This window comes from Perna viridis, chromosome 12, assembly GCF_037379345.1.
Source record: "Perna viridis isolate PV_CMFRI_1.1 ecotype Kerala chromosome 12, ASM3737934v1, whole genome shotgun sequence".
Classification (NCBI taxonomy): Eukaryota; Metazoa; Mollusca; class Bivalvia; order Mytilida; family Mytilidae; genus Perna; species Perna viridis.
This window is the reverse complement of record NC_142456.1, coordinates 5,727,925-5,755,129: the sequence shown is the minus strand read 5'-3', so window position 1 is coordinate 5,755,129 and position 27,205 is coordinate 5,727,925. Positions and strand designations below refer to the sequence as shown.

Genomic DNA, 27,205 nt, shown 5'->3' with positions numbered 1-27,205 from the left:
TTTCTGGGAACACGGATTGTGTATTCTTATTTTTGTAACCTTGAATTTCCAGAGCTACCGTTTAGTTCTGCTGGAATTTCTTGAAAGGGTATCACTTGGCGTCTGTCTGTCTGTCTGCTAATTTGGACAGTATCACTTGTATTCGTCGTCAACATACATGTATAGGTAACGACCGTTAGTTCAATCAAACTCATAAGAGGCTTGTCGTCGGCAACACTTTTTTAAAGTTACAATAACCATTAACGCTCCTTTCGGGTGCTTATTATTTCAAACACACGAAGAGTTCTAACTTTTGGGAAAAATTGGAAATATTGGAAATAGGAAATATTTTATTTCACTAAAGGCCTCGCATGAGGCATGACAGTACAACAATATAACAAATAAGAAATAATGCATGACCAAACATATTTACAAATACATGAATAAATACGAAGGTAAATATCATTTGAAAACAGACATTGCAATTTTACAGAATTTAGCTAAGCCAACAAGAACAAAGTTTTCTTTACTGTTCATTAATTCAGAGAAACTCATAATATTCTTTACATTACACATATCTGCTGGTAAAATTTTAGCCGTTCAGTGTTAAAGAAAGTACAATCAAATATGTAATGAAAGAGTAATCAAGGGAAGCAAGGTTATAGCGGTAATCAAAAGAATGTAATCCAGGGCCCTCTAAATTCATCTCATAGCACATTTTTGTCAAATAAATCACCTAATCTTTTTGATCTACCAATGCTATAAAATCTTCCGCATTCAATAGATAATCTTTGACTAAAGCTCCTAAATTTACACAAAAAAATAATTCTTAAGTCAAAAGGCAATATAGCTATAGTCTTGTACATTCTACAAGTTAAACATTTTGATGAATTAAATATCTGAGCCTTCCACTCATTTACACACAAATTGTGGTAAAACTGTTTTACATTTTCAGACAAATGACAGATTATATCTATATATTGATTATTCCAGGCATTAACAAAACCACATTCAGTTAATACCTATTACACAATTCAACCATTTAGTGATATATATCTCCAGAATCAAGTTAATACATCATTTCATACGAGATATTTTCAATTTTTCGCCTGTAACAATGCGTTTCCAAAAACCAACCATTCTTGCCTTAGTATTAACAGACAATTGTACCCTACCAAGTTCACCATATACAATGCTATTAGGTGTACTTTCTTCTAAATTTCATTATGTATTCAAAGATATCTAAGTGCAATGATTAAATAATATCATTTTTCTCATACCTCCAAACTTCTGCACCATACAAGAAAATAAAGGCAACAACAGCATAAAAAATTGTGACAATACATCAGTAGGATAATACAATTTTCTTGCCTTACGTAATACATAAAACCTGAAAAGTACCTCTTCTAGAAAACATTATACCCAAATGTTGAAATTCATCAATAACAGATAAACGATCGTTATTGTATAAAAAATAACATTTTCAGCCGGTCGACATTTAGTGAATATAACAACATTAGTTTTCCATGTTTCAAAATATAAATGCATTGCATTCAATGTTGATTGTAACTCAGCTGCGGTCTATGCAAAAATGACAATGAGCATGCCTTTCAGACGGAAATTAATTAGTCGATAATAAATTTAGAACTGGTCGACGAAAGGGCCGATCGATCCGGTTGGATTCTCTCTTTTTCACCCGAAATCCCCAAAGACTATGATTATACTTTATTTATGTTAAAGTTCAGTTGCAACTGTAAAATGATCAATAAGTTCAAAAATCATGAAGAAGGTTTTAAGTTTATATCTTTATTTTGATATTATACAAAGTAATTTGTATAAATGAAGCAACGACGGTCGTGCATATCAAGTTGTCGTGACAACCGAAATAGTCGGTTGTCGGGTTCCATCAGTCAAAAATGAAACCAGAATGTTTTGTCGGCGTTTAATATACTGGTCCTGCCGTTTAGAGGACCAACGACACAGGAACATCATAAGATTGACTCTGCACTCGTGGAATCGAAAAACGTATCCCCAGAGGTCCACAATAATGACAATTACTACAAGATGGGATTGTAACGGCAAGAGTAAAAAAGATTTATTCATTGCAATACATACAAAAAAGGAAACAACATCAACCAGGTCAAGTGCAAAATGTGGTAAAATAATACAAAATAGTTTAATGACTGATTTAATCTCAAAACCGCTTCCGCTGAAGTATGTTTTACCGACTTCTCTTGCTTTAGAAACTATCTTAAAATTAGCAATACAAATAATTAAAATGCAAATCACTTTAACGATAGCCATTATCCATGATGCAAGGTTGTCCATAGCGTTAACTTTGGTCCCACAATAAATGTTTTCAGTGTACGTGAGTCCATTAATTGGAACTAACATGGCAAGAAAAATGCCGGCAGCCCAGATGGCGACACAACACACTTTGCAGACAAATTTTGAATCATGTCGAGTGTAGACCATAGGGTAGAAAATACTCCAGTACCGGTCAATTGTAATACCTGTCACTAGAAATACAGAAACATTTAAGATGGTCGTCATAACGAAAACCTCGACTGAACAAAAGACGTCAGGATATGCAGAAATGTAAGCCTGGAAACTGCTGCGTAAAACTCCCCATAAACCAGCAATAACATCAATAAAACACAGATTTTGTATAAGAATGCGTACAGATACTTGGATGGTGCGACAATTCCGTATAAGATGAATGGCCAATACATGCCCTAAAACGATCAGCATAGAAAATGACCCTTCTAATAAGCTAGTTGATGTTGACGCAAGTTTCGATGTCGTAAAGTCCAATGTGTTGTTCATTTTGAGTTACTAAGACACAGCTTTAACTTTGTAAGCCGCTTATATTTATCGAACAGTCGATGTATTCAGTTGTATGAAATTTATGGTTATAAATCCTTGGTGAAATATATTACAGAATCTAAAAGAAGAATACTTATATTTGTTTTTTTACATATCAAGTCTTAGCCATTGCCCTTTAGATGATCCTCATTCTTAAATTCGGAATTTGTTGTTATATATACAATAATGACCACCTTGACTCCTCCTTTTTGACGTCTATAATAATAGCCAGTTCATGTAACACATCATATACATGTTGAAGAGATGCTGATTGTATGATTTATCTATACTGTTAAACTAACCGGCTCAAATTGTTTAGACGTTTTACCTTAAAGCCGATTAATTAGCGTAAGTTAATTAATAAATCCATAATATCCACGGATCTCAAGTTGTCTCCTTTTTCCTTTTTTCAACATTCGAATACAAAATTGGAAATTATCATAGGGAACATCTCAAAGGTGTTTTTCACATGTGAAATATTTTTAAAGTACATTACATATCATTAAGCATCTTTTAGAGAATGATTATGAGACGGGGTTCAGAAGGGACCGAGAGCTCATTTTAACATTCATTTCCTTATTCGCCATTTTAGGTCGCACAGAGTTGAGAATGGTCGCAGTCCACTCGGGAGGGGTCAGAGATCTCATTTCAACAGTCATTTCCTCTTTCAACATTCATTTCATTATTCGCCATTTTAGAGTTGGGAATGGTCGAAGTCGACTTGGGAGGAATCAGAGATATCATTTTAACATTCATTTTCTTCTTAAACATTCATTTTCATTTTCAACATTCATTTCCTTATTCGCCATTTTAGGTCGCACAGAGTTGGGAATGGTCGCAATCGACTCCGGAGGGGTCAGAGATCTCATTTCAACATTCATTTCCTTATTTGCCATTTTAGGTCGGACAGAGTTGGGAATGGTCGCAATCGACTCGGGAGGGGTCAGAGATCTCATTTCAACATTCAGTTGTAATCAGTTGTAAACATTGTGATACTCTTCATAATCTATGAAGGAAATGCTGCAAGCCAAACTTCAACAAATCTACATTTTCCATGTAAACATTTCATTTGCTCTCTCTTACTCTTCATTGGTGTAGTATTTTGTCAGTAGGCAAGATTCAGATGATAAGTTTGGATTTTTCAATAAAAAATTATTTTGTGACTTCATAAAGGGTGATTTGTTTCTTAAGATAATTCACAATAATAGTGTGTATTATTTTTTTCATTTTTTTTGTCAACATACAGTCGAACAGCAAAGTGCCTCCGTGACCCCGAAATCCTTTGATCTCATTTGCAGTGACCCATGAGCAGATGGCGGCGATAAATTTCCCGGGAAAATTTTACGTTTCCCCTGCTTCAAAGAATCATTAAATTAATTAAAATCAATTAGAAAATAGGTAAACAAAAATCCGTATCATATACGAAAATAAATTCGTCAGCTAAATGAGTCAACAAAAACATTTCAGACGGACCAATGAGGAAAAAGAACGCATAGAAAGTCCCCCTCTCGAAGAACGAAATTTCATTGTTTTGATTTTGAGCCAATGGAAAAGCTGACAAAATGAATTGCATTTCGCACGTCATATGTAATAAAAAAGGGTTTTCTAGACAGGTTGACCAATGAACTTCAAGATCTGAAAGGGAATTCCATGTTCAAGGTCGCTCTCAATGTTTATTTGCAATGCTTCGGAGGTTACCCAAAAAGCACGTTGTCATTATTAATCTCGTGTATTTGCACTCCAATTCCTCCAAACCGGCTTTGTATGGTAAAATTAGAGTTGGAAATGACTTACATATTATTTACTCCATTCTAACTTGGTTATCCTGTGTAGGTTTTGAAAGTATTTGCTTATTTGCCCCTCCCCCTTTTTCCCCCATCCCTTTGTTTTGCTTTGACAGTTTGAGAAAACATGACAAAAGTTTACTCACAATTGAAACATTATGGACTTTCTTCTTTTATCTATTGTAAAATACCATACAAAGATTTATCACGACATAGCCATGATAGCTGTCAACTGTATTTGCAATTTTGAAAGACTTTGGGGTAAGTCAACATCGTGAACATGAATACTTTTCAGACTAGTCAATTTTGTGTTATAATTTCATATTTGTTTTATGTAGTACTATTTTTTGTTGCTAAAAGTTAGACTTCAGTGCATGTATTTTTATTTGTCAAACCTGAACAATACATCAACCTTTCTCTCCTCAGTTAACCTAGCATTTTTATAGGAATTATATGTTTTCATTTGCTTAGAAACTGCTGATGGAAATACAAGTAAGAATCTATTTCATTTCAAACTAATATGTTGAATAATTAAGTTAGTAAATAATAAAATTGTAAACCACTTATATAGCAGTTCTTTATTCAATAGTGATATGTATTGACTAGTAACATCAGTCACAAGATATCAATTAACAAATGTATATTTTAAATTCTTTTTTATTTGTAAAACACCTTGTTCATTTTTTGTTGTATTTTAAAGCAATGAAAAAATGTCAAAAGAATTAATCGTCTATAAAAATATTTTCAATCCCTTAGAATCTAGATAATTAATACATGTACATTCCACTGGAGGTATTGTATCTGTCAAGTTATGATATTTCAAAAAAAATGTTTTTCATATTTTAGAAAACTATTTGATAATCTCCTTCCACATTCAGTGTTAAGATGTTGTGAACAAACTTTGGAAATTCCTTGTCAGTCCACTTAGTCCCATCCATTTAAGACAGGACATATGTTCTTTATATTTTTAGTTATAAACACAGTGGTATGTGTGTCTTGGTGTATGCATGTACATGTTTGTTTATGTTATTATAATAGAGGATTTATTTACTGGTGGCTGTATTCTTCACATGGATTTTTTTCAAAAGATTCCAGTATTGGACAAAACTTAAAACAATCAGCAATATATAATGTATTTCATGTTATTCAAGACAGATATGCACTGCATGGTGATGGTTCTACATTACAAGAATATTTTTATTGTGTATAGTGAGCCAAAGTGTACAAAATGCTATTTTTTATACAGAAACAAAAATATTTTCTGAAAAAAATTTTTTTTTTAAGTTCAATGTTGATATTTAAAAAAATGCAAATTCAATTGACAACAATATTAGAAAATATAAAAAGGAATTTTATTATAAGAAAATTAATTTCCAATACGAAATTTATTTGTTTTATATAAAAATGAATTTCTAATGTCAAAAACTAAAATTTTAATATATGAATTCTCAATGTAAATCTCAAAAAATAATATTAAAAATTTAGTTATAATATTCAAGATACATTATTTAATATGAAAATGAATTCATTGTAATAAAAATGAATTTCTAATTCCATAGCCTTGTTTTTAATTACAGGTTTATGCTAATACTAAGACATAGTTTTCTGATATTGAAAATAAAAAGTTAAAAGAAAAATGTATTTTTTGTTCGCTTTGGCTTACAAGTCATTCTGGTACAGATGAGTGCAAGAAGAATATTTTGACGAAACGTTCTTTTCTTCTTTTTATTATAACCTAGTTACATTATTTTTTTCAGAATTTTCAATTGAATATATAGGTTGAAACTAACTCTGTTTGGAACTTCCAAGTACTTCCATACCGCGTTACTTCCCTTGCTCGATGCGTAATTTAGAAAAAGATGACAGAATTGCATTTCACCCCAAATAATGACAGATTATGTGAAGTAGTCTCAGATTTTGAATACTCTAGCATGTTGAAATTTCTAAGCTGTTCAGAATCGGAAAGTGAAGATATCTTAATTTTTTGCCGGCAACAGGCAAATTTCTGACAAAGGGGTAGGTGACTTAAAAGCTGACAGAATCATTTCTACTGATTAATTCCGCTGTTTTGAAAGGATAAATGTGTAAATAAATGATCAAAAATTTGAAAGCTTATTTTATTTTTTACCGATGGTAATAGAAATGGTCACACGAAGCGAGTTTTCATCAGAAATCGTGCCGCTAAATACATCGCCATTCTGACCACGTTTGTTACGACTCTTGTAAATGAAAACGACGCCATTTTCGACTATCCTGTTCGGTTGATATATAAGAAAAAACTAGTACATCACGAACAGAGTTGCTTTTACAGTATTCAATTTAAAAAAAATATTGATGTTCGAGCACATCTGGCTAACATAAATAACATTAACACTGTAATTTAGCATCTGATTGTATTAGTTTTTCATGTAATTATATAAGCATATCTTAAAGAAAATGACTACAGTTTTGATAATTCCTCCTTTTTTTCTCTCATATAATAAATGTTTCTTCAGGTTTTGTTCTACCCACCAGTAGGTCAGTAAACAATAAGGTATTAATTAAGAAGCAGTCTTTTTAAGAATTACGCGTATTCTGTAAAATGAGATACACCTAATAATAGGCTTCATCTTTTATTGTTATTGAGTTGCTTTATAGGTCTACATGATGAATTGCATAATTATTTATTCCAACCTGTCTGCTCTTAGGAGATATTTCACAGTGAAAATCCAATAGTTTCTATCGCATTTTAGTGTCATTTGCAAAGTTATTCCTCTTAAGTTTGAATTATACGGTACATTTTATATAATATTTATATCTTATGAACAATGATTATCAGAAAAACCACATGTTTCTATCTGTTTACTATGATATTTTAAACAAAATATCAAAAATGAAAATATGTAGGCTTTCCAACCATGAATCATATTTCGCATGATTCTTATTTGTGCTTCTTAACATTTGCTTCAACTACGGTAAAATATTCGAGACAGATAGATATGAATGTGACATGCTATAAGACCATACCACTGAAGATAGGTATATTGTAAAAACAATATTCATTGCAAGGTGTTTTTTTGTGTGTCTTATTTCAAAAGTGAAATAATGCATCATTTAAGTCTGATGAGGAAATGAAACTTGAAAACAAACTGATTGACGCATTGAAGGTTTGTTTGTTTGTTTGTTTTCTTTTGTGGGGTTCCCTTTTTCTGAAAAATAAAAAAAAATGCGCCATTGAGGTCTCATGTTTTATCTTTAAATGTCTCATTTGAAGCAGTTATCAAAAAAGAAGAAAAGAATGCATATTCTGATGAAACAAACATTTCAGTATCTATTGAAATAATTTACCTTCTTCACAAGGTTGATATATTTGTAACAAATGTCCACGTTTTCTACTCCCGTCTACGTCAGTTTGGAGTAATACATTTTGCTTAATTCCTGTTGATTTTGAGTGGTGTTTGTTAGTTACGTTACCTTTGTTTTAAACACGTTGTCTTCATGATATATATGTTACCTGTATGATAGACCTTACCATAGTAATTGGTGACCTTTGATTCATTTTTCCGAAAATATTTATCTTCTAACCTTTGTCCCCATAGTTCAATATGCAACATTTTTATACAGATTTAAGTAAATTATTTATATTTTGTACATGATGATAAAATTTTTCAATTATCTTATGAACCAATTAGAAAGATCTGCGGTACCATGACAAACAATCCTAGACCGGCATTTCACTATCTCTGTTTTATTACAATCGCAATACACGTTTTACATACTCCAAACTTTAAGTTATTTTTTGTCAATGCTAAAATGATGTATTTTGTCAAATTAATTATTTCTTACTAAGATTTCGTTAAACTTACAATCAGAAAGACGTAAGGAGGCCTTGAAAACGTTTCAACTTGAGGTTAAAAATCAGCCCTCTGATTGACCGTTTTGTCTCTCGAATTCCAAAAATCACCATCAGATTGGACAGAGTAACCATCAGTCTTCAGTTATAAAATGATTGACGTTTTGTGGGTGGGACTTAATGACACCTTCGTATATGGTATTTTCGAATCACACAGCTTGACGGTTATAAATAAAAATATACTTTTTTACAGACCCGAATATCGCTTTAACTGAAAAGAAAAAGTTTTTTACTCATTCAAATGTTATTAGCAAATCAGAGTTTCGTTATTTTACAGGGAAGTGCACGTATCGCATGAAACAGATTCGGTACGCAAGCCATGAACAATCAATCGAATCAAAATTGAGGAAAAAACATTTTAGTACGTTCATACGGTATCTTTTTATTTTGCTCTCAACGGAGGATTTAAAAACGATTTGATAACACGTGTTTCATTTTTAGAGACAAAGTATACGATATTTAACGTGTCCGTATACAGCACATACAACTACATTATTTTAAAAGCGTCTTCTTTATAAATGTATATAACTTATTTTTTTACTGTTTCAAAACTCGAATGTAAAATGATATATGATGAATGTAATATGATGATATTTATTAAATGTTAACTCTGTTTTTATGAAATCCCAAGTCAGTTAATCATTTTCATTTTTCAACATATATATTCTTCCCTCCTATGATTGTGATTAATTTGGAAAAAGCATGTTTGATATCTTGTAATGAATGTATATATAACAAGCTGCTACCATTAAGCTATTTTGAAGGTCAATTAAAATACACTACGCATTCAATTATACATGTAGTTTAGGTTTAAACATATTTATTGCAAACTTAGCAAATTGGTCAATAAATTCAAGCTAATGCAATTGTATTATTTACCTTGCATTTGAAAGAAATTATAATTTAAAGGTTCACTGTAATAGAGTTAGCAGTGTTTCAACGAAGGGTGTATAAAACTTTTCCAAAACAAATTGTTCAATATTCGTTTCGCCTTCATGTATAGATAAAGACTATTCAATAGTTTAACGGTTGAATGAATAATATAATACACGTACATGTAACTGATGATGTATTAGTGATGATGTTTCCTTTGAACTAATATTCTATAACAACTATGATACCATTGTGTCCTATTCATAAGGCTACGTCTTTTTGAGAGGTAAAAAAATCTTAGAATTTTTTATTGCGTCTTAACTTCATACTTATTTTTGCGTTAGAATTAATATTTTTACAAGAAATCTGGTTTGGTTTTATCATCTAGTTTATAATCCGTTCAGAGCAGCGGCGGATCAAGAGTGGAGTGCATGGGATTGGCTTCCCCCTTTTTATTGGAAATTTTGTCATTTTCATGTACAAAATTGACAAAATAGTAAATAATATCCTAGCACACACACCCTTTTCTGAGGAACCCCGGCTGGCACCCTCCCTTTTACAGTGTGGATCCGCCATTGCAGAGGATATTGCTTACAAGCATCAGCCTGGCGCACAGTTAAACATCATAAGACATTAAATGTTGTGACAACAAGCATGTACATGTTTTCACATGCTTCCATGCATGTTCAAAGTTCACAGTTTATGTATTGTCAAATGTATTACGAAATCCAGCCTTATCATGAGCCCCCCGAGTCGCATTGTTTGTTTGAGAATCCCTAATTCATGGGTAAATCTTAAAGGTTTTATTTGAAGTCCAAGCATATAAAGACCAATGCGACAAAAAACATATGTTTGATATTTGTATATACAAAAATAAATCTCAAAACCTTAAGTCTTTTCATTAAACGTAAGGTAGACTCGATACTTAACATGTGTCTGTTCATAAAACAGTCCGGAAACTAGACAATTTGCACGGAAACGATTCCGTGTTATATAATTTTAGTACAATTAATAGTTTAAATATGCGAAAATTGGCAACGCCAAACTCATTTTGCAAAGCCTATGTTGCAGATTGAATAGAGAACTTTGTGTTTATTTTATTTGTTATTCAGTAAAGATATACATTGTAATACTCTATGGTGTCTTATTATCTCTTAATCAATGAAAACGCACTAAAATGGAGCCAATTTTAGTTAAAAAAAGAATGATATTCAAAAACTACATTGATTTATATTTCCATTGACATATGATATAGCCGTATACCCTCTAGGCCCATTAAAGTTAGAAAAATCCTTAGCCATCTGCAGCACTAATAAACAAAATAGTTATTCTTAATATACCTTAACTAATGATGCTATTGGAAAGTACAATCCACACACACACACACACACACACACACACACACACACACACACACACACATTTATATGTCCCGTACTACATAAATCGTGTACTAAAGTACAACCCTAGATTTATCCCACGAGGAGATATGACCCGGCCAGATGTCACAACGGAACAAGTTCGACTCCCGCGGAGGGAACGACCAAAAATCATCATCGAAAATTTGACAGTTCTAACATCGTTGGGAATTTTTCAGATCCTTCTTTTTCTCTCTTTCTAAATATATAACATTGTTTTATTATCTATCTAGTACATCCATTATGACAGCTCCCATGTTCAATGCAAACGATGTGGCTTCATATTGGATCGATATTTTCCTATGCCGTGTCTATGGACAAACAGATGAATTTTTACGGTGGTGTTAACTACTTTTATATGGACTTAACAATCATCTTAAATGTAAGGTAAAACAGAACTTAAATAACAAACAAATACACTCAAAACTTTAATTAATGCACCCAATTCTCTCCATGGCATACTTGAATATTTTAATAATTAGATTTCTGCACACATTTTAAAGTTTCAGTCCGAACTCTGAACCATTCCTTATGTTTTCAACAGACAATTATCACTTTATAATGTGACGACAAATCCAATATCCGGTAGTCAGTTTATATTACCGAAGATTAAACGCTTATCAATTTCCCTCCCTTCAGTCAATTCACAATTCGAAACACGTTTTGGATTTTTTTAACTATTAAGAATAACCGAACACAGTTGTTACTAGGAACAGCGACAAGATTGGTCTTACCTTTAGCCGCTAAATGTTAATATTTAAAAAAAATATGTACTGAGTAATTTAATATAATGTTCTGAAATAATGTTTTTCTATTCGAGGTTCACGGAAATAATATATATTTATTGACTGGGTATGAGGGAAATAGCAAGTTTATTGTTGTCCAAGACTGTGACTATTGCCCGAGTCTTGGGCAACAATAAACTTGTTATTTCCCGAATACCCAGTCTATAAGTATTTTATTATACCGAAAACATTAGACTTGTAATACATTTACTCCATATCCCTCCATTGTTCATAGTTGAATGATCATCCCAAAATGATAACCCAGAAAAACGTCTTTTTACAGTATTTTCAATTTGAATGTCACTGATATTTTCCCCTCATCACCTCAAAATGTTCAAACCCAGAAAACCATGCATCTTTTGGCAATATTTTAATCTGAATGTTGTCTCATTGACTTTTTCACCAGTAATTCATAGGAGTTTGAATTTACAGAAAGTAGCCTTCAACATCAATTACATGGTGTCTGTAAGATAAAGAGCGGCAACAATGCACACATTTGAATATTGTCTCGCAAACACTCAATTTCATCTGTGATAAAGTGCAAGACTTGTTGAAGAGGGCGCCAGTATGCAGTATTGAGTAAAATAAAAACAATAAAGAGTTAACAATATTATTGAATAACGTTATGGGATAACAATAAGTTAAGGCAGCAAACCTTGCCATTTGTGATTCAGCAGACAAAACGAGCAGACGTGATAATTTCGGGGTTTTCATTAAGAGAGGGTGAAGTCCGAGCGTTCCGAATAAATATAAAACTTTTGTCCAATGCGGTGACGCAACTGAAAATCCGCGAAGGCGGTTGACATTGCCGGTCAATAGTCTGAAAACTATGGACTGCTCAATAGTCAAACACTGAAAAGGAGAAAAATAGCAATTTTAGTGTAGAAAATTTTGTACTGATGTTTATATACTGGGGTATAATAAATATAATTGTTTTGGTTAATCTCATTTTATCAATTATTTGGAAAAATCGTGTTATCGTGTTAGTGCGTTGAAAGAGAGACACATTTCATTTCTTTTGAAATCTTCAAGTAATTTTTTTTGGGCACGATGTTAATTCAATCGCTTGATTTATTACTAGTATTGTGCTAAAGATCAATCCGGTGGTATAGAAACATTATTGATAATGTTATACATTTTAATGGTGATTTTTATTACCTTAATCTATGTTTGTCAATTCAGGATATTTTTCCAAAATCTCCAAGTTATTTACTACGTTTACATCATGAAACTTAGAATAAATAAAATACTTCGCCATAGTGTGAATAGTATTAGACACGTGTTGTGGAGCTGCAATCGCTGCTAGATAATTACCAGATTATATTCACTGGCAATATGACGGGCGCCCCTGGTGAAGGAGGCCATCCTTACCCTACCGGAGCACCCGATGGCACTTCCATTTTTTTAAGTCGCTCCTGCATAGTATAGATGTTACAAATAGATGATAAACATTATCAGTTATCTTGTTACAATCCATGTGCTGTGTTAGTATTAGAAATTCATAGTTTACAAAACAAGCTTAACATCAGCTGCATAATTCGTAAGAGTATCATGATTTTTCCATCTTCTGTTCTTCCACTTGAGAGCAGACGATTTTCGACCCAAGAGTTCATGACATCGTTCTTGTATTTTATATAAGCATAAACGATCCTTTTTTCATAGTTTCCTTGATTACTCTTTCAAAACAAAAAAACAACAAAAAAAAACAAAAAAAAACAAAACAAAACAAAAAAAAAAAAAAGAAAAAAAAATGAAATATATATTTATTACATAAATATTAAACAAGGTATAAAAACACGAAAAAATAATAAAAGTAAAACTAAATTGATTATTTTTCATTACTTTTGTGCTCCTAACCTCACTTTAAACATATGACATGACAGTTGGAAATTTCAGCGATGAGTATAAGGTATTGCCATTGTATACTTGATTTTTTAAATTTTGATCCGAATATTTACGTCGCAACTTTCTAGTAATTTATTTTGCGATCCTAATATGACGTGCTTTAAGGCTCTGTAAACCAAAACCATGGTAAAAAAAGTGATAAGAACATGACCAACATTTCAAACAAATCATAGGCCGCGTCTGTTAAAGAGTATGAGGAATTTAGTCCAATCAGAATCGAAACAAATCTCGGAAACATCATTTTATTGTTATTTTACCACGGGTTGACAATTTTTTTCGTTATTTAACCTCTCACTATCGCTCGAGGTAAAAAATGATGAAATGTAGTTTCTATGATTTATTAACCTCTAAATGTTGCTGTGCGTGCGGAAACATCACGTTAAACATATGTAAACTGAATTACAACGAAAATAACCGTTTTGTGTTGAAGAATTACAGAATTTATTTGTGATAATTTTTTTTCAGTATTCAACTTATACTCAGTAACTTCAGAGTGTTTTCTTTTTGTTCCTGTTTCCTTGTTTCCTGCCTTCGAGGTCCTTTTCAGCCAACGCCAAGTCTTTAGCAAGTTCTTTTTCCATATTTTTTGTTGGTCCTTGCAAATTGATTTGTACAAGAGACGCATCAACCACCTGTTTGGGCTCAGGTTTTATGCCTGTGTAAATAAAGTCACATTTAAGTTAAGATGTGGCCACATTATCAATTTAAAGTTGCTAAGTTTAACTCAAAATGTAATAATGGCAAAACAACACATCAAGAACTTTTGAACTTAGTCTCATGGCATGAAGTGACCACTCCCCCAAAATACCCAAATTAAGTGATCCATTTCCGCATTAATGACATCTTTATATCAGATCATTGCCGAAAGTCAAACTCAACTGCAATTACATATATCAACATAATATTCTACAACATAAATTATTTCGAACAATAAAAGTACATAGTTTATAAACGTCTCACTATTAATATTTACATAAAATATACATTTTAGATTATCAAACAATAAGTAAATATCATACGACAATAACATATATTAATGTAATTCCTAGAATTAATCGAGACAATTGAAAACTTAAAAAAAAACCCACAGATAGGTAATTTCAAGTTATGAACAAAAAAGGTCCTTATCTTAAAAATTTCCTTCATGTAATGCCATTTGGTATATACCGTAAAGACAGTAAGTCTAATATATGTCCCGGTGTTTCGGGACAAACCTTGTTTCTTTAAAACTGTAAACTGGTTGTTAGACACAGCCAAACTTGGCGAAATATCCTACTTATATGGCATAATAACCTAATGAGTATAAAATAAATCTGCTTATTTCTTTGTTTTATGTGTTCACGTTTAGACCATAGTTTTGTTTTAGATATTGTCCTACTATCTAAGTCGTCCTTCTAATGACGCTTTGGTGTTTTATTGCCGATATTTACGGGACTTGATAGGACACAAAACTTCACACTTAACTTATGTTTCAACATAGTTGGATCTTTCAAGAATAACTTGTAGAAATCACGAAATTTCCCTTATAATAATAATATATAATAATAAAGTACATTAATCTTAATTGTATCAACAAAGCCGATTCACGAATCGCAAGTGTGGTAATGTTTTCAATATTTTACTTGCTCGCCTCGATTTGTTTTTCAAATTTGTACTTGAAAAAAGTAGTTTACTTCCATAGATTTTCAGTTCTTTCAGCAAAACTTAAATTTCAAAATTATGAAGCGCAAACTTAGACGTTGCATGACGATTTGAAGAACACGTAGATATTATGTATAGCAGTCATGTTTGTTAATAGATCCAGTTTAAGTCTCACACCTTATTAAGCTATTATTAACCTAATCGTGTTATTTCATGTTAACTACGGTATAATCGAACAGCCAGCTTTAAAATGTTATGCGCGTAAACATTTCATTCTTCTCAAGGCTCTATCTCATGGACGTAATGCTCATCTACTACTCCAGAGATGAAAAGTCAGAGTCAATTGCAATAATCAAATTATGAATAAAATAGATACCGTTTGGAGCTTGCACCGCTTCTGGCACTGGTGGGCTAACGTTTGAAGACGATGATGGGTCATTTGGATTGTATTCTGGGGTTTCTTTTTTATCTATGACTGGTGCTCCTGATTTTTGTTCTGGAAAAACAAAGAATTGTTTATTTTAAAAACCCTTTTCTGTTAATGACAGTATTAACAATAGCATGTAAAGACCTACAGTTTTGACAAACAGTCAAAAGAACAGAACTAGACATCATTTATCATTTTGAAATAGTTTTAGCTGGTGAAGAAAAACTTTTACGTTAACAAAGACGTCACACACTTTTAATATCGATAGAGTAGTCGATAGAATTCAAATATAGAAGGTCTGGACAATTTCGTGTAAAAGCCCTGTGTTCTTAATGCATTTTATATTTAAAGAAAACAGCCAAGCGACAAAAATGTAGAGTCATCAATTGTATTTTTCTAAAGACTTTTTCTCTTGGAAGGATTTCGATCATATTCCATTTCAAAATCGAAACAAAATTGCCACAACAAAAACGAATATGAAACTGGAGAAATTAATTTACATTTTGTTCAGTCTTATATTATGAATATATACTTATATTATATTATGATATTTATATCTTTTATACTGCAATCGTCATATTTTGAGTAATCAAGGGAACCAAGGTTATAGCGGTAATCAAAAGAATGTAATCCAGGGACAAAGACTAGACATGGAAAACAGACATACACAACAAAGAATATACAGTAGCTAAAATCATATATACAAAGTAACAAAAGCAAAGGAGCAACTCGGACTCCACTAAAAACTGGGAGCATGGACTAGGTGCACTAGAAACACCCGCCGAGTTGCTCATAAAAAGTCAAGTCCGGGGTAGACAAACGAGGAAATGAAAACTATGACCCGTTGAATAAATCAGTTTTCATGATGGATACATCATAACGATCCACGAGTTCATTATGACGACCATAGAACTTCTGTAGTAAACTTGAGCAAACTCAATACATCGACAGCATATTTATTGATGATATACATTCAATTACAGTGTAAAATACTTTATCTCCGCCTACATTCATACCGTAGCTGGGGTCAAATGGGGGAGAAATATAACAAACACGTCGCATGAAAATTAAACAATTTTAAGTTAAAAAGTGTTAAAAATGGCAATATAAAGACAATAACAGTTTATTGACTAGTAATATAAACAATTAACGAATTCGGCAAAAATTATGAGAAAAAAAACCCACCCCAGACAAGGCTTTGCGTTTTAAACCGATTCTAAGCTTCATACGTAGTTTGATTTTATTGCACGTCAATATACTGTTATTGACCATTTGTTTTTTTCAGTGATTTTGATCTTATAATCGGCATGGTGATAATAATGCTAGAATTTTCCTTCATTTTAGAAATTGAAAATGTTTCTTGTGTGTGAACATAATGTTTTTGGATGTAAATGTGTCTGGAAAAAAAAACCAAACAAACAAATCAAAAGTAATTAATCAATTCTCAGCAGTTTTGGTTAAATGACGTATATTTGTGGCACCATTATGACGTCACTATCGTCAACTAATACCACAAAACATTTAGTAGCAACAGCAGCATTATAACCAAATACTCAGTTCAAATTCCAAAAAGTGATTTTCATACAAAAAGTACTAACAACAAAAATAAAAAAAAACCCAAAAAACAAAAAAAAAAAAACAAAACAAAAAAACAAAAAAAAAAAACAAAAAAAAAAAAAAACAGGAATTCAAACGGAATTCAAAAATTCAGTGCCGATGAGTTTTACCAAATTTTGTCAAAGATGCTACAACGTTGTATACCGATGTTTGATACAAGGTATGAAGCATCTGTGTTAAGGTGTTTCGAATAAGACATATCTTCCTTATTAGAGTAATCAAGAGAACCAAGGTTATAGCGGTAATCAAAAGAATGTAATCCAGGGACAAAGACCAGACATGAAAAGCAGACTTACATAACAAAGACCATAAAGTAACTAAAATCATACATATGTAAATGAGCAATCCGGACTCCACTAAAAACTGGGAGCATGGACCAGGTGCACCGGTAGGGTAAGCGTCCTCTGCTTTTCTAGAAACACCCGCCGAGTTGCTCATAAAAAGTCAAGTCCGGTGTAGACAAACGACGAAAGGAAAACTATGACCTGTTGAATAAATCAGTTTTCATGGTGCTGATGGATACACCATAACGATCCACGTTCATGATGACCACCATAAAACTTCTGTAGTGATGACTTCAATCTTGTAGCAACATAACCCTATTAGAGGATTTGTTTGTTTCAGAAAAATGTTGAGTAAATGATATACATCCTTTCACCAAAATGTGGACTTACCTTTTAATAAATGACTACTACTACTTCTGTGGTGGTTGTGGCTGTGCTTATGGTGTGATTTACAGGAACCAAAAACAAACAGCGCTAATATGATGAAAAATGTAAGACCTCTCATCGTAGTTTACAACACTATCGTTTCTGTGAAAAACGATAAATAGGTCCTGGTATTTTATAGTTCTATTTGATAATTATTATAACACATGTGGTGCGTTAGGAGAACATGCTGTTCATTGTTAATTATGAAACAATGACAAATGAAAATTATTATTCAAATTAATGGAAATTTCTTTTTTCTCGGAGTGAAAATGTTTTACATTTATATTCTCAGAGAATACATAATTATGACTGAATGACAGCTTCCGTTGTTTTGTCTCTTGGAATTAGGATTTAGCTTGATAACATTTTCAATGAAACAAGCGATATTTTTTCCGTGTTTAAATGTGTTGTTTGCAATTACTGATTGCACCAAGCTCAACATTGCGACGAACTCCGTTTCCTGTCTTATTAACTTCTGTAGTCAAATGAAACTTAGAAAATTCAAACCATGTTTGTTACACATTACATCGCCGAAAACATTCACCTTGTTAAAACTGTTATGCTAGTTATAAATGTCAAGTATAATTTAACAAACTATTAACAACATATGGTTGATTATTAGATTCTAACAATCATGTTGTCCTGATAGTCACACTCTTGTTCGGGAAAAGTCTTACATGTAATCGATATAAAGAATTATTCTTGCATTGTATATACTGAAACTGTTTACAAAGAGTAATCAAGGAACCAAGGTTATGGCGGTAATAAAAAAAATGTAATCCAGGGACAAAGACCAGACATGGAAAACAGACATACACAACAAAGAACATAAAGTAACTAAAATCATACATACAAAGTAACAAAAGCAAATGATCAACTCAATATCATAATTCTTTAGTACTTCTAGTGACCCTCAATGCTTCTTTATGGTTGGTTTGTTTTTTTTTAATCTTGTAAAAAGTAAGATGCAATGTAATTTCACAAATCACAACCAGATTGTAACATGTCCAAAAAATTAATAAAGTAACTGTTTTTTTTTTTAAATTTCGTTACGATGAAGTTATTAAGTTATTATCTATTTTCACCCTAACACAAATTATGTTTGCTTTGCGGATTGCTTTGTGTGCACCACGTGATTAAGATTCCCTGGAATAGACATAGAAAGTATAAAAGGCAATCATTATAACTTAATTTTAGTTTCAAAATTTAACCAGACATTATCAAACAAGTTTAATGACGTCATAGTCATATTAGAAAAAAATGTTACCCGTTTCGTGCTAAGAAAACACCACTCCACCATGCACGGTTAAACAGGAAGTTAATTAGTAAGTAATTAAAAAAAAAATCAAAACCGTAAATTATGTCTGTAAAGAGAAATCAGGAGAACCCTAGTTTTCATTTGATCCCTCTAAAACATGAATAAAATTTAAACAAATATACAACATAATTTTAATACTTAAAACAATAATATTTACACCCATTAATATTCTAATTTAAAAAAAAGTGTTAAAAGTAATTATTTTAAAAATACTAAGTCTTAAGAATACTACTTTTTATGGTTGTTGGGAATTCAATCAATTTTTAGAGCTGATAAAGGAAAAGATTTTGATAAAAATTGTATAGATCTAGGCAAAAATGTTCCAATACTTTGAAAAGACTTTAATCTAATATGGTGCATTGCCTGAAGAAGTGATCAATGAGAAGTTAAACATTCCTGAAATTTCTTTTCTAACCTCACGATCATTTCAAGCTGTATACTTTTAAGTTTTAGCAGTCTGATTCCGAATATGTACGGTCTAAAAATATAACAGTTCTTGACGGACAGCGGGAATAATTTATCAATAACATGTGACCAGAACTAATGCACACCAATTTGTCGTAACTGACAGCTGAGGATTATCTTTTCTATATTAGAAAACTATGTTTCGGTGTGAAAGAGTAATCAAAGGAACCAATGTTATAGCGGTAATCAAAAGAATGCAATCCAGGGACAAAGACCAGACATGGAAAACAGACATACACAACAAAGAACATACAGTAACTAAAATCATACATACAAAGTAACAAAAGTAAATGAGCAACTCGGACTCCACTAAAAACTGGGAGCATGGACCAGGTGCACCGGTAGGGTAAGCGTCCTCTGCTTTTATAGAAACACCCGCCGAGTTGCTCATAAAAAGTCAAGTCCGAGGTATACAAACGAGGAAAGGAAAACTATGACCCGTTGAATAAATCAGTTTTCATGGTGCAGATGGATACACCATAACGATCCACGTTCATGATGACGACTATAAAACTTCTGTAGTAATGACTTCAATCTTGTAGCAACATAACCCTGTTCCAGAAGCCTATTTGTTAGAGTTCTAGCGCGATACAAAAAGTCTGCGTAGTTTCAGCAAGCTCTGGCATAACGTATGAGTTGTGATATGAACACTCCATACGCAGGGGCCGAAGGGATGTTGCCACAGATGAAAGGAAAGTTGACAATTCTTAATGAAAAGTCATCACGTTTGTCGTAAAGTTTTGTCAATAGGTTTCCTCTACCATCGATTTCTACGTGTAGGTCAAGATATGAGGTTGACTTCACAGTGTCTGTAATATCCTTTATTTCAAGTTCTTTTGGGGTGAAAGCAGGTCAAGTATCCACTAGACTCCGTCTGTTCCTCTGTCCGTCACGCTAAGGGGTGCATACTCTGGGTAATCTTTAATTCTTAAAGTGTAAAATAGTATATAAGAGAGACATATATACTGACAAATATATGACGATGACGCAATATTTGTTTTGTTCATTACTGTTCGAACCCCGGTTCCCTTAGTTTCCTTTTCAAAGCAGTTAAATGAATATTGCAAAGGTTTTCTTAGTTGTGAGTTCAAATTCCGTCCCAAGTGCTAAATTTCATATGATAACTTTGACAATCTTATGAAGTTCACGAATTGAAACCCATTACACGTTTTTGTAACAGATCTTGCAAGTTATTAATTCACGAATGAAACGTTCGAAATAGTATAAAACAATTTTAACAATTGCATTTTATATTTACATTATATTATATACATAAAATTTGTATGAGGAATAGAATAACTGTCAATGTCTTTGTGAAAATTAAAGTACTATAAATATAAATATGCTATAAAGCAAATAACATGTTATTTTATCAATGATAATTTCAGTTTTTTTCTGTCGCAATAAACACCCGTGCAGGTCCGGGTGTCAAAAGAATTGGCCTGCAGCAGCGCTAAGCTTGTCGTAAAAGGCGGCTAAATAGTGCTCAGAACCCTAGCCGGGGGCCAGGGCGCTCTGCCCACAGAGCAACTGGGTTGTGTGCCCCAGGTGGTGGAATGGGGTACCCCTGGCATGTTACATGCTGGGGTTGTCAGGCTATAAGACGGAAAACCTGACCGCAAACCACAGTGGAGCACCGTGTTGGGAAAGATGCCACGTTCATTGCACATTAAAACCCTACTGTGGTATTCTCCCAAAGTAGAAACCATAGGGCTCCGCCACAGGAGGCTAAACCTTACCCACCTCTCCCTTTTTCCAGTGGCAATCACAATTTCTCGACCCCATTGTCATTGTGTCCCGTTCCATTTTTCATTTCATCATTTCATGTTCATTTTATCATCCATTTCATGTTCATTGCCTGAATAAAGCTGAAATATTGCTGCTCGGCCGTTAAACTCCAACAAACAAAACTGTCGCAATAAGTAATTCAATGTTAAAACAAATTTAGAAAGATTTACAGACAGAACAATTAATTTGGGTCGCAAGCAAGATAAGGATTTGGCGTTAAAACACAAGTTTTATGCATGTGTAGTATTTAGATTAGAACGACATAACGGAAATGAATAATGCAGATCGAATGTAACAGTTTCCAAAGAACATAAGTTTATTTACAATATCCGCATTGCTACCCACTGTGGTAAACACATAGGCTCGACAGTTCATCTAAACATATTTATAATAAAATATATATTAACAACTCAAAATGTATTTGAAAATCAATCTTCCATTTGCTATTTTAATTTTAATTAAATCTCATTTTCAACAATGAACAGATATATTCTAAATAGATATATTCCGCATTCAAAAACATAGACCATGATCTAGGGCTTTTTCGTAAAGTATCAGTATCTATAAAAATCACCAGATGATAATCATGTCAAAAAACCCCATAGAAATCACTTTAATTGTGTTTCAGAAACAAACTACAGACACATTCTTAGGTCTTCATTTCGAGATAAATAAAATTTTTGAATTGTACATGAAGTTGGCATTTCATGTAAAAGTTATCGTGGGTTGTCTCCAAAAGACATGAATGCAGAAAAGACTTTCGTTATGTATAAAACATTTATGGCGTTTGACAAGAAGGTGTTTCTTCAGTGAGTGTTCCTGCACCTTGGATTTCCTCTAACATCGGCAATGTCAAGTTTATGTGGATTCGTTTTTCCTGGCGTTTCCACAGACCTTTCTTTATGAGTGCTTGTTTCTTTTTGACCGACTACCATTGTAAATAGAAAGAAACAAACTGGTGCAGCGAATCAATTGTACTAAATACATTTACTAGCAGATGGCAGCCGTGTCCCTTAGACTGTATGGTTGTTCTTCAGTGAACACTATTTACCGAAGGGCTTATAATTAGTTCTTTATTGGAAGAAGTGAATAACTAACATATAATCATAAGCTAAATCTTCATGCGGATTCAATTTAAGTTCTAAATTATGTCCCTGTTTGATGAAAAAAATATTAATTGATTACTGAAATGTACGAAGTTTTAACTACAAAATTATAAACATTGATAAACACAAGTTAGCAATTTTGATTACTTGTTCTATAATTTGTCATCAAAATATCGGACTTCAAATTACAAATATACGTGTACTTAACAATATTTTCTCATAACCAGAGAGTTCATATGAATCTAATACACACGCACCGTCATAAATTAGAAAACCATGAACGCTTATTAGATATTAATAACGATGATAAAGTATACAAGACAAGACAAGATTTTCTTGATAGCCTCAGACACAGTAGGTGTATAATAGAAAACAAAAAAAAAAAAAACTAAAAAAAACAACAAAAAAACAAAAAAAAACAAAAACAAACGAGAAAAAAAACATACACAAGCATGTACATAAATAAGACAAATACGCAGAACAGTCAATATAATAAAATATATGAATACATGCAAATTCACATTTATATTTTAACACATTCACTTCCATATGATATTACACACTCTTTTGTATAATTGAACATTACAGATAAACAATAACCCACCAAATTTAATCATAATCGGGTGTTTTGAGTAGTAATCAGGAACTTAAATACTTAATAGTGGATTATTACACTGGAAAAATATGTAAAATTCATCTCCCACCATTTCTTTGCCAAGATTACATATTATTTGACTCCGTGGGACTGCAGACCACCTCCCTGTTTCTTTGGGTAGTTTGAAGTTGGAACTTTTTAATTTTTTCAAATGAATATGTTCTGTTGGGCACAATCTGAGAAGATATGGTTCACTTCTGAATTCATGTTTAAATGTAGAATAGAATTCACCACGAGATGTGTTGCCCATTTGGGAAAACACAACCAAGATTGATGGACTAGATCACATAATGTCTGTTTAACTGCGACCTTAAGTTAATATTTACTTTAATGTGTTCGTTCCATAAGTAACCAAGACCCGTATAATCTAAGATAGATTTAACATAGTTAACCCACCTAAATGTGGATGGATTATTGTCATGCAATTTAATCATTAGCCGAAGCATTAGATTTGACAATTTTTGTTCTTTTTGCATAGTTCTTGCCCAAAAACTAACCATTCTTACTTATGTAAAATATATAACTTTCATTACTTTGTATGTATGATTTTAGTTACTTTATGTTCTTTGGTGTGTATGTCTGTTTTCCATGTCTGGTCTTTGTCCCTGGATTACATTCTTTTGATTCCCGCTATAATCTTGGTTCCCTTGATGACTCTTTCCTCCATAAACCATAAAATTCGGAGTGGTGCTTCTGAGCTAAAAAATATTTTTTTACAAATTTAAGATGCGCCTTTTCAATGTTTTGAATATTTTCAAACCCTAGACCTCAGAGGAATATAACAGTGTTGGTGATATCAAAGTATCAAATAACTTCAACTATAAACCCATTAGCAATGGAATGTTTCTTAGTTTATTATAGAGAACAAACAGAGCCTTTTTGGCTTGATCTATTAGACGCTTTCTTACAATGGTGAAACTGCCGTTGTAATTGAAAACCGTACCTAGATATGTATACGACTCTACTATTTCGACTTTTGTCTTTTCAGTATTAACTTGTAACTTCCATTCGTTACAATAATAAGCAAACACATCTAATGCTTTTTGCATTTTTCCTTTGTTTCTGACGTAATTGTATCATCTGCATAAAAGAGTAATCAAGGGAACCAATGTTATAGCGGTAATCAAAAGAATGTAACCCTGGGGCAAAGACCGGACATGGAAAACATACACAACAAAGAGCACAAAGTAACTATAATCATACACACAAAGCAACAAAAGCAAATGAGCAACTCCAATAAAAACTGGGAGCATGGACCAGGTGCACCGGTAGGGTAAGTGCTTTTCTAGAAACACCCGCAGAGTTGCTCATTAAAAGTCAAGTACGGGGTAGACGAAAGAGGAAAAGAAAACTATGACACATTGAACAAATCATGGTGCAGATGGATACACCGTAACGATCCACAAGTTCATGATGACGACCTTAAAACTTCTGTAGTGATAACGTTAATCTTGTAGCAACAAAACCCTGTTCCAGAAGCCTATTTGTTAGAATTCTAGCGCGATACAAAAAGTCTACGTAGTTTCGGCAAGCTCTGGCATAACGTATGAGTTGAGATAAGAACACTCCATACGCAGGTGCTGAAGGGATGTTACCACAAATGAAAGGAAAATTGACAATTCTGAACGAAAAGTCATCACGTTTGTTGTAAAGTTTGGTTAATAGTTTTCCTTTACCATCGATTTCTAAGTGTAGATCAAGATATGAGGCTGACTTCACAGTGTCTGTAGTATCATTTAGCTGAAGTTCTTTTGGGGTAGATGCGACGTATCAAATCCCCAAAATTAGAATTGTTTAAAGGTAATACGTCATATATATAGCGGCAACTGTGATTAATGGATCTAGCTAAACAGTATTCTTTCTTTCGTCAGATCAGCTATAAAGTTAGTATCATAAGAGTAAAGGAATAGGTCAGTAAGTAGAGGAGCACAATTTGTTCCTAAGGGAATGCCGACCGTTTGTTGAAAAACGCGTCCATCACACTGGACAAATATGTTGTCGATTAAAAATTCCAGCATTTTGTAAACATCCTCTTCTGTATATTTAGAAGATGATTTGGAATTATTTCTTACAGTATGAGAAACCTCTACCAAGAACTATATATTTGTTTCTAGGTGTACCATCTTTTTTTGGAAAGTCAACAATGTATGATATTTTTTAAGTCGGGATTTTAACTGAGTATGGGAAAAGAATAATACAGTGTTGAAAAATCATAGGTTTTAATGCCACTATATTCAACTGATTGTCTCCAAGAGATCTTTCGAATTTTTCAGGATTCACATTGAATTAATACCACTACGGGAGTAACAAGTGTTGTGGTAGGACTGCAGGCCCTCTTTGACATCTGTGAATATAGAAGTTAAAACTTTTGATAGAGGTTTGGTGGTACATTTTGCAGATCCGGCTATGTTACGTTGTTTGTATGGATTTTTGTTGAGTTTAGGAATCCAGTACATAGACGGTAAGTCAAAATCATCGTCCTGGGTAGAAAGACCAAAAGAGGATAGCACATATTTATGGTTTTCCACAGTCTCTTCTTTTGAGAGTGTGGTAGCAGTGTAAGTCTTATCACTGCTATTATTTTCTACATCTACCTCTGATAATAAATATTGGATGTAAAATATTTTGCAGACAAAAACAATATTGTTTTGGGCTGTGTCTTCTGGTACGACAACATACTTGTCATACATAGTAGACAGTGTTTTTGCTACATCGGGGTCTTTGAAAATAATGTAGCATTGGCACTCATTGACCTACTTTAACTTTCATTCGTTTAAAAAATAAAGACCTCACGGGCTTTAACCACTCTAACAGAGAATCAGTGTCTTTTTGTTCTCGTGCTCTTAAGCATCAGAAATATTTTTACATGTACATCAAACATTGCAGAACTTACTATCACAGCCAGATTTTGTACTTCATTGTCTTGCAAAAATGATTTCTAAATCAATAAAAAAATTGAGAACAAAAAAGGCGGCAAGTTTTCTCCTTGTCTTACAGTTAAAAAACGCAGACAGTTTACCTTGATGCATAATTCAAGACTTAATATTCTGATAAATATTAAAAATAACTGAAAAAATTTTCCAAGTTACATTTAATTTTTGAACTTTTAGCAACAGACCATCTCTCCAAACGAACGGTGTGAAATGCTTTTTTAAAGTCAATAAATGTGCAAAATAATTTTTACCTTTTGAAAAAAATATGTAGCTAAAAGAGAGTGTAACACAAAATTATTGTCAACAGTAGAATAACCCTTTCGAAATACAGTCTGTGATTCAGATAAGAGATCAATCTCATCAGAAAACGCAGTAAATCTTTCATTCGAAATGAATGAGAAGGTTTTCCCTCAGCATGTATTTAGTGTAATTCCTCTATAATTATTCGGATCCGATACCAAACCTTTGTTCTTATAAATAGGTACAATAATTCCATGTGACCAAAGTTCTGGTACAATACCTGTATCGAGTACTAAATTAAAAATCTTAATTATACAGGCATTAGCTCCAAAACTGTGTTTTTAAGATATTCATTTAGATTATCATCAACTCCACAGGCTTTGCCATTTTTTAGATTTCTAATATTTTTAACTATATCGTCCTCAGTGCCAGGACCATTACGTAATTCGTTCAATTTACTTGGTAATTTGTTAAGAAAATTTTCAAAATCAATAGTTTCATTTTTATCTATGGTTTCTTTCTCATTTAATTCTAGGAAAATGTACCTAAAGAAATATCGCTTTTGTCTTTTTCTTGTATGTCTATGCCGTTTAATATTTTCCAAAAAGCCTTTTGATGGGAATTGTTTCCAATTTTATTCTGAAAGGTATCATTCGCTTTTTTTCATTTCACATTTTTATTCTTTGCTTGTCTTTTTCATTAGTTTTCTGTTTTCTATTTTTTTTAAAGAAACTATGTCGCTTCCTTGCTTTGTGGAATTTCTTCCTACTCTCTTGTCATTTATCATTAAACCAAAGTTGATTT

General features: G+C 32.5%; 1 protein-coding gene across 1 annotated transcript; it reads right to left on the bottom strand.

The window, feature by feature from the left end:
* Window positions 1-13,768: 13,768 nt before the first annotated feature.
* LOC148600971 (uncharacterized) lies at window positions 13,769-18,039 on the bottom strand. Its single transcript, XM_088556706.1, has 3 exons — window positions 17,861-18,039; window positions 15,519-15,638; window positions 13,769-14,156 (listed from the first exon to the last, which is right to left on the bottom strand). Exons 1-3 carry the CDS (start codon window positions 17,973-17,975, stop codon window positions 13,990-13,992), a joined length of 402 nt encoding a protein of 133 aa, XP_088412832.1. The 5' UTR covers window positions 17,976-18,039; the 3' UTR covers window positions 13,769-13,989.
* Between the last annotated feature and the right edge of the window lie 9,166 nt (window positions 18,040-27,205).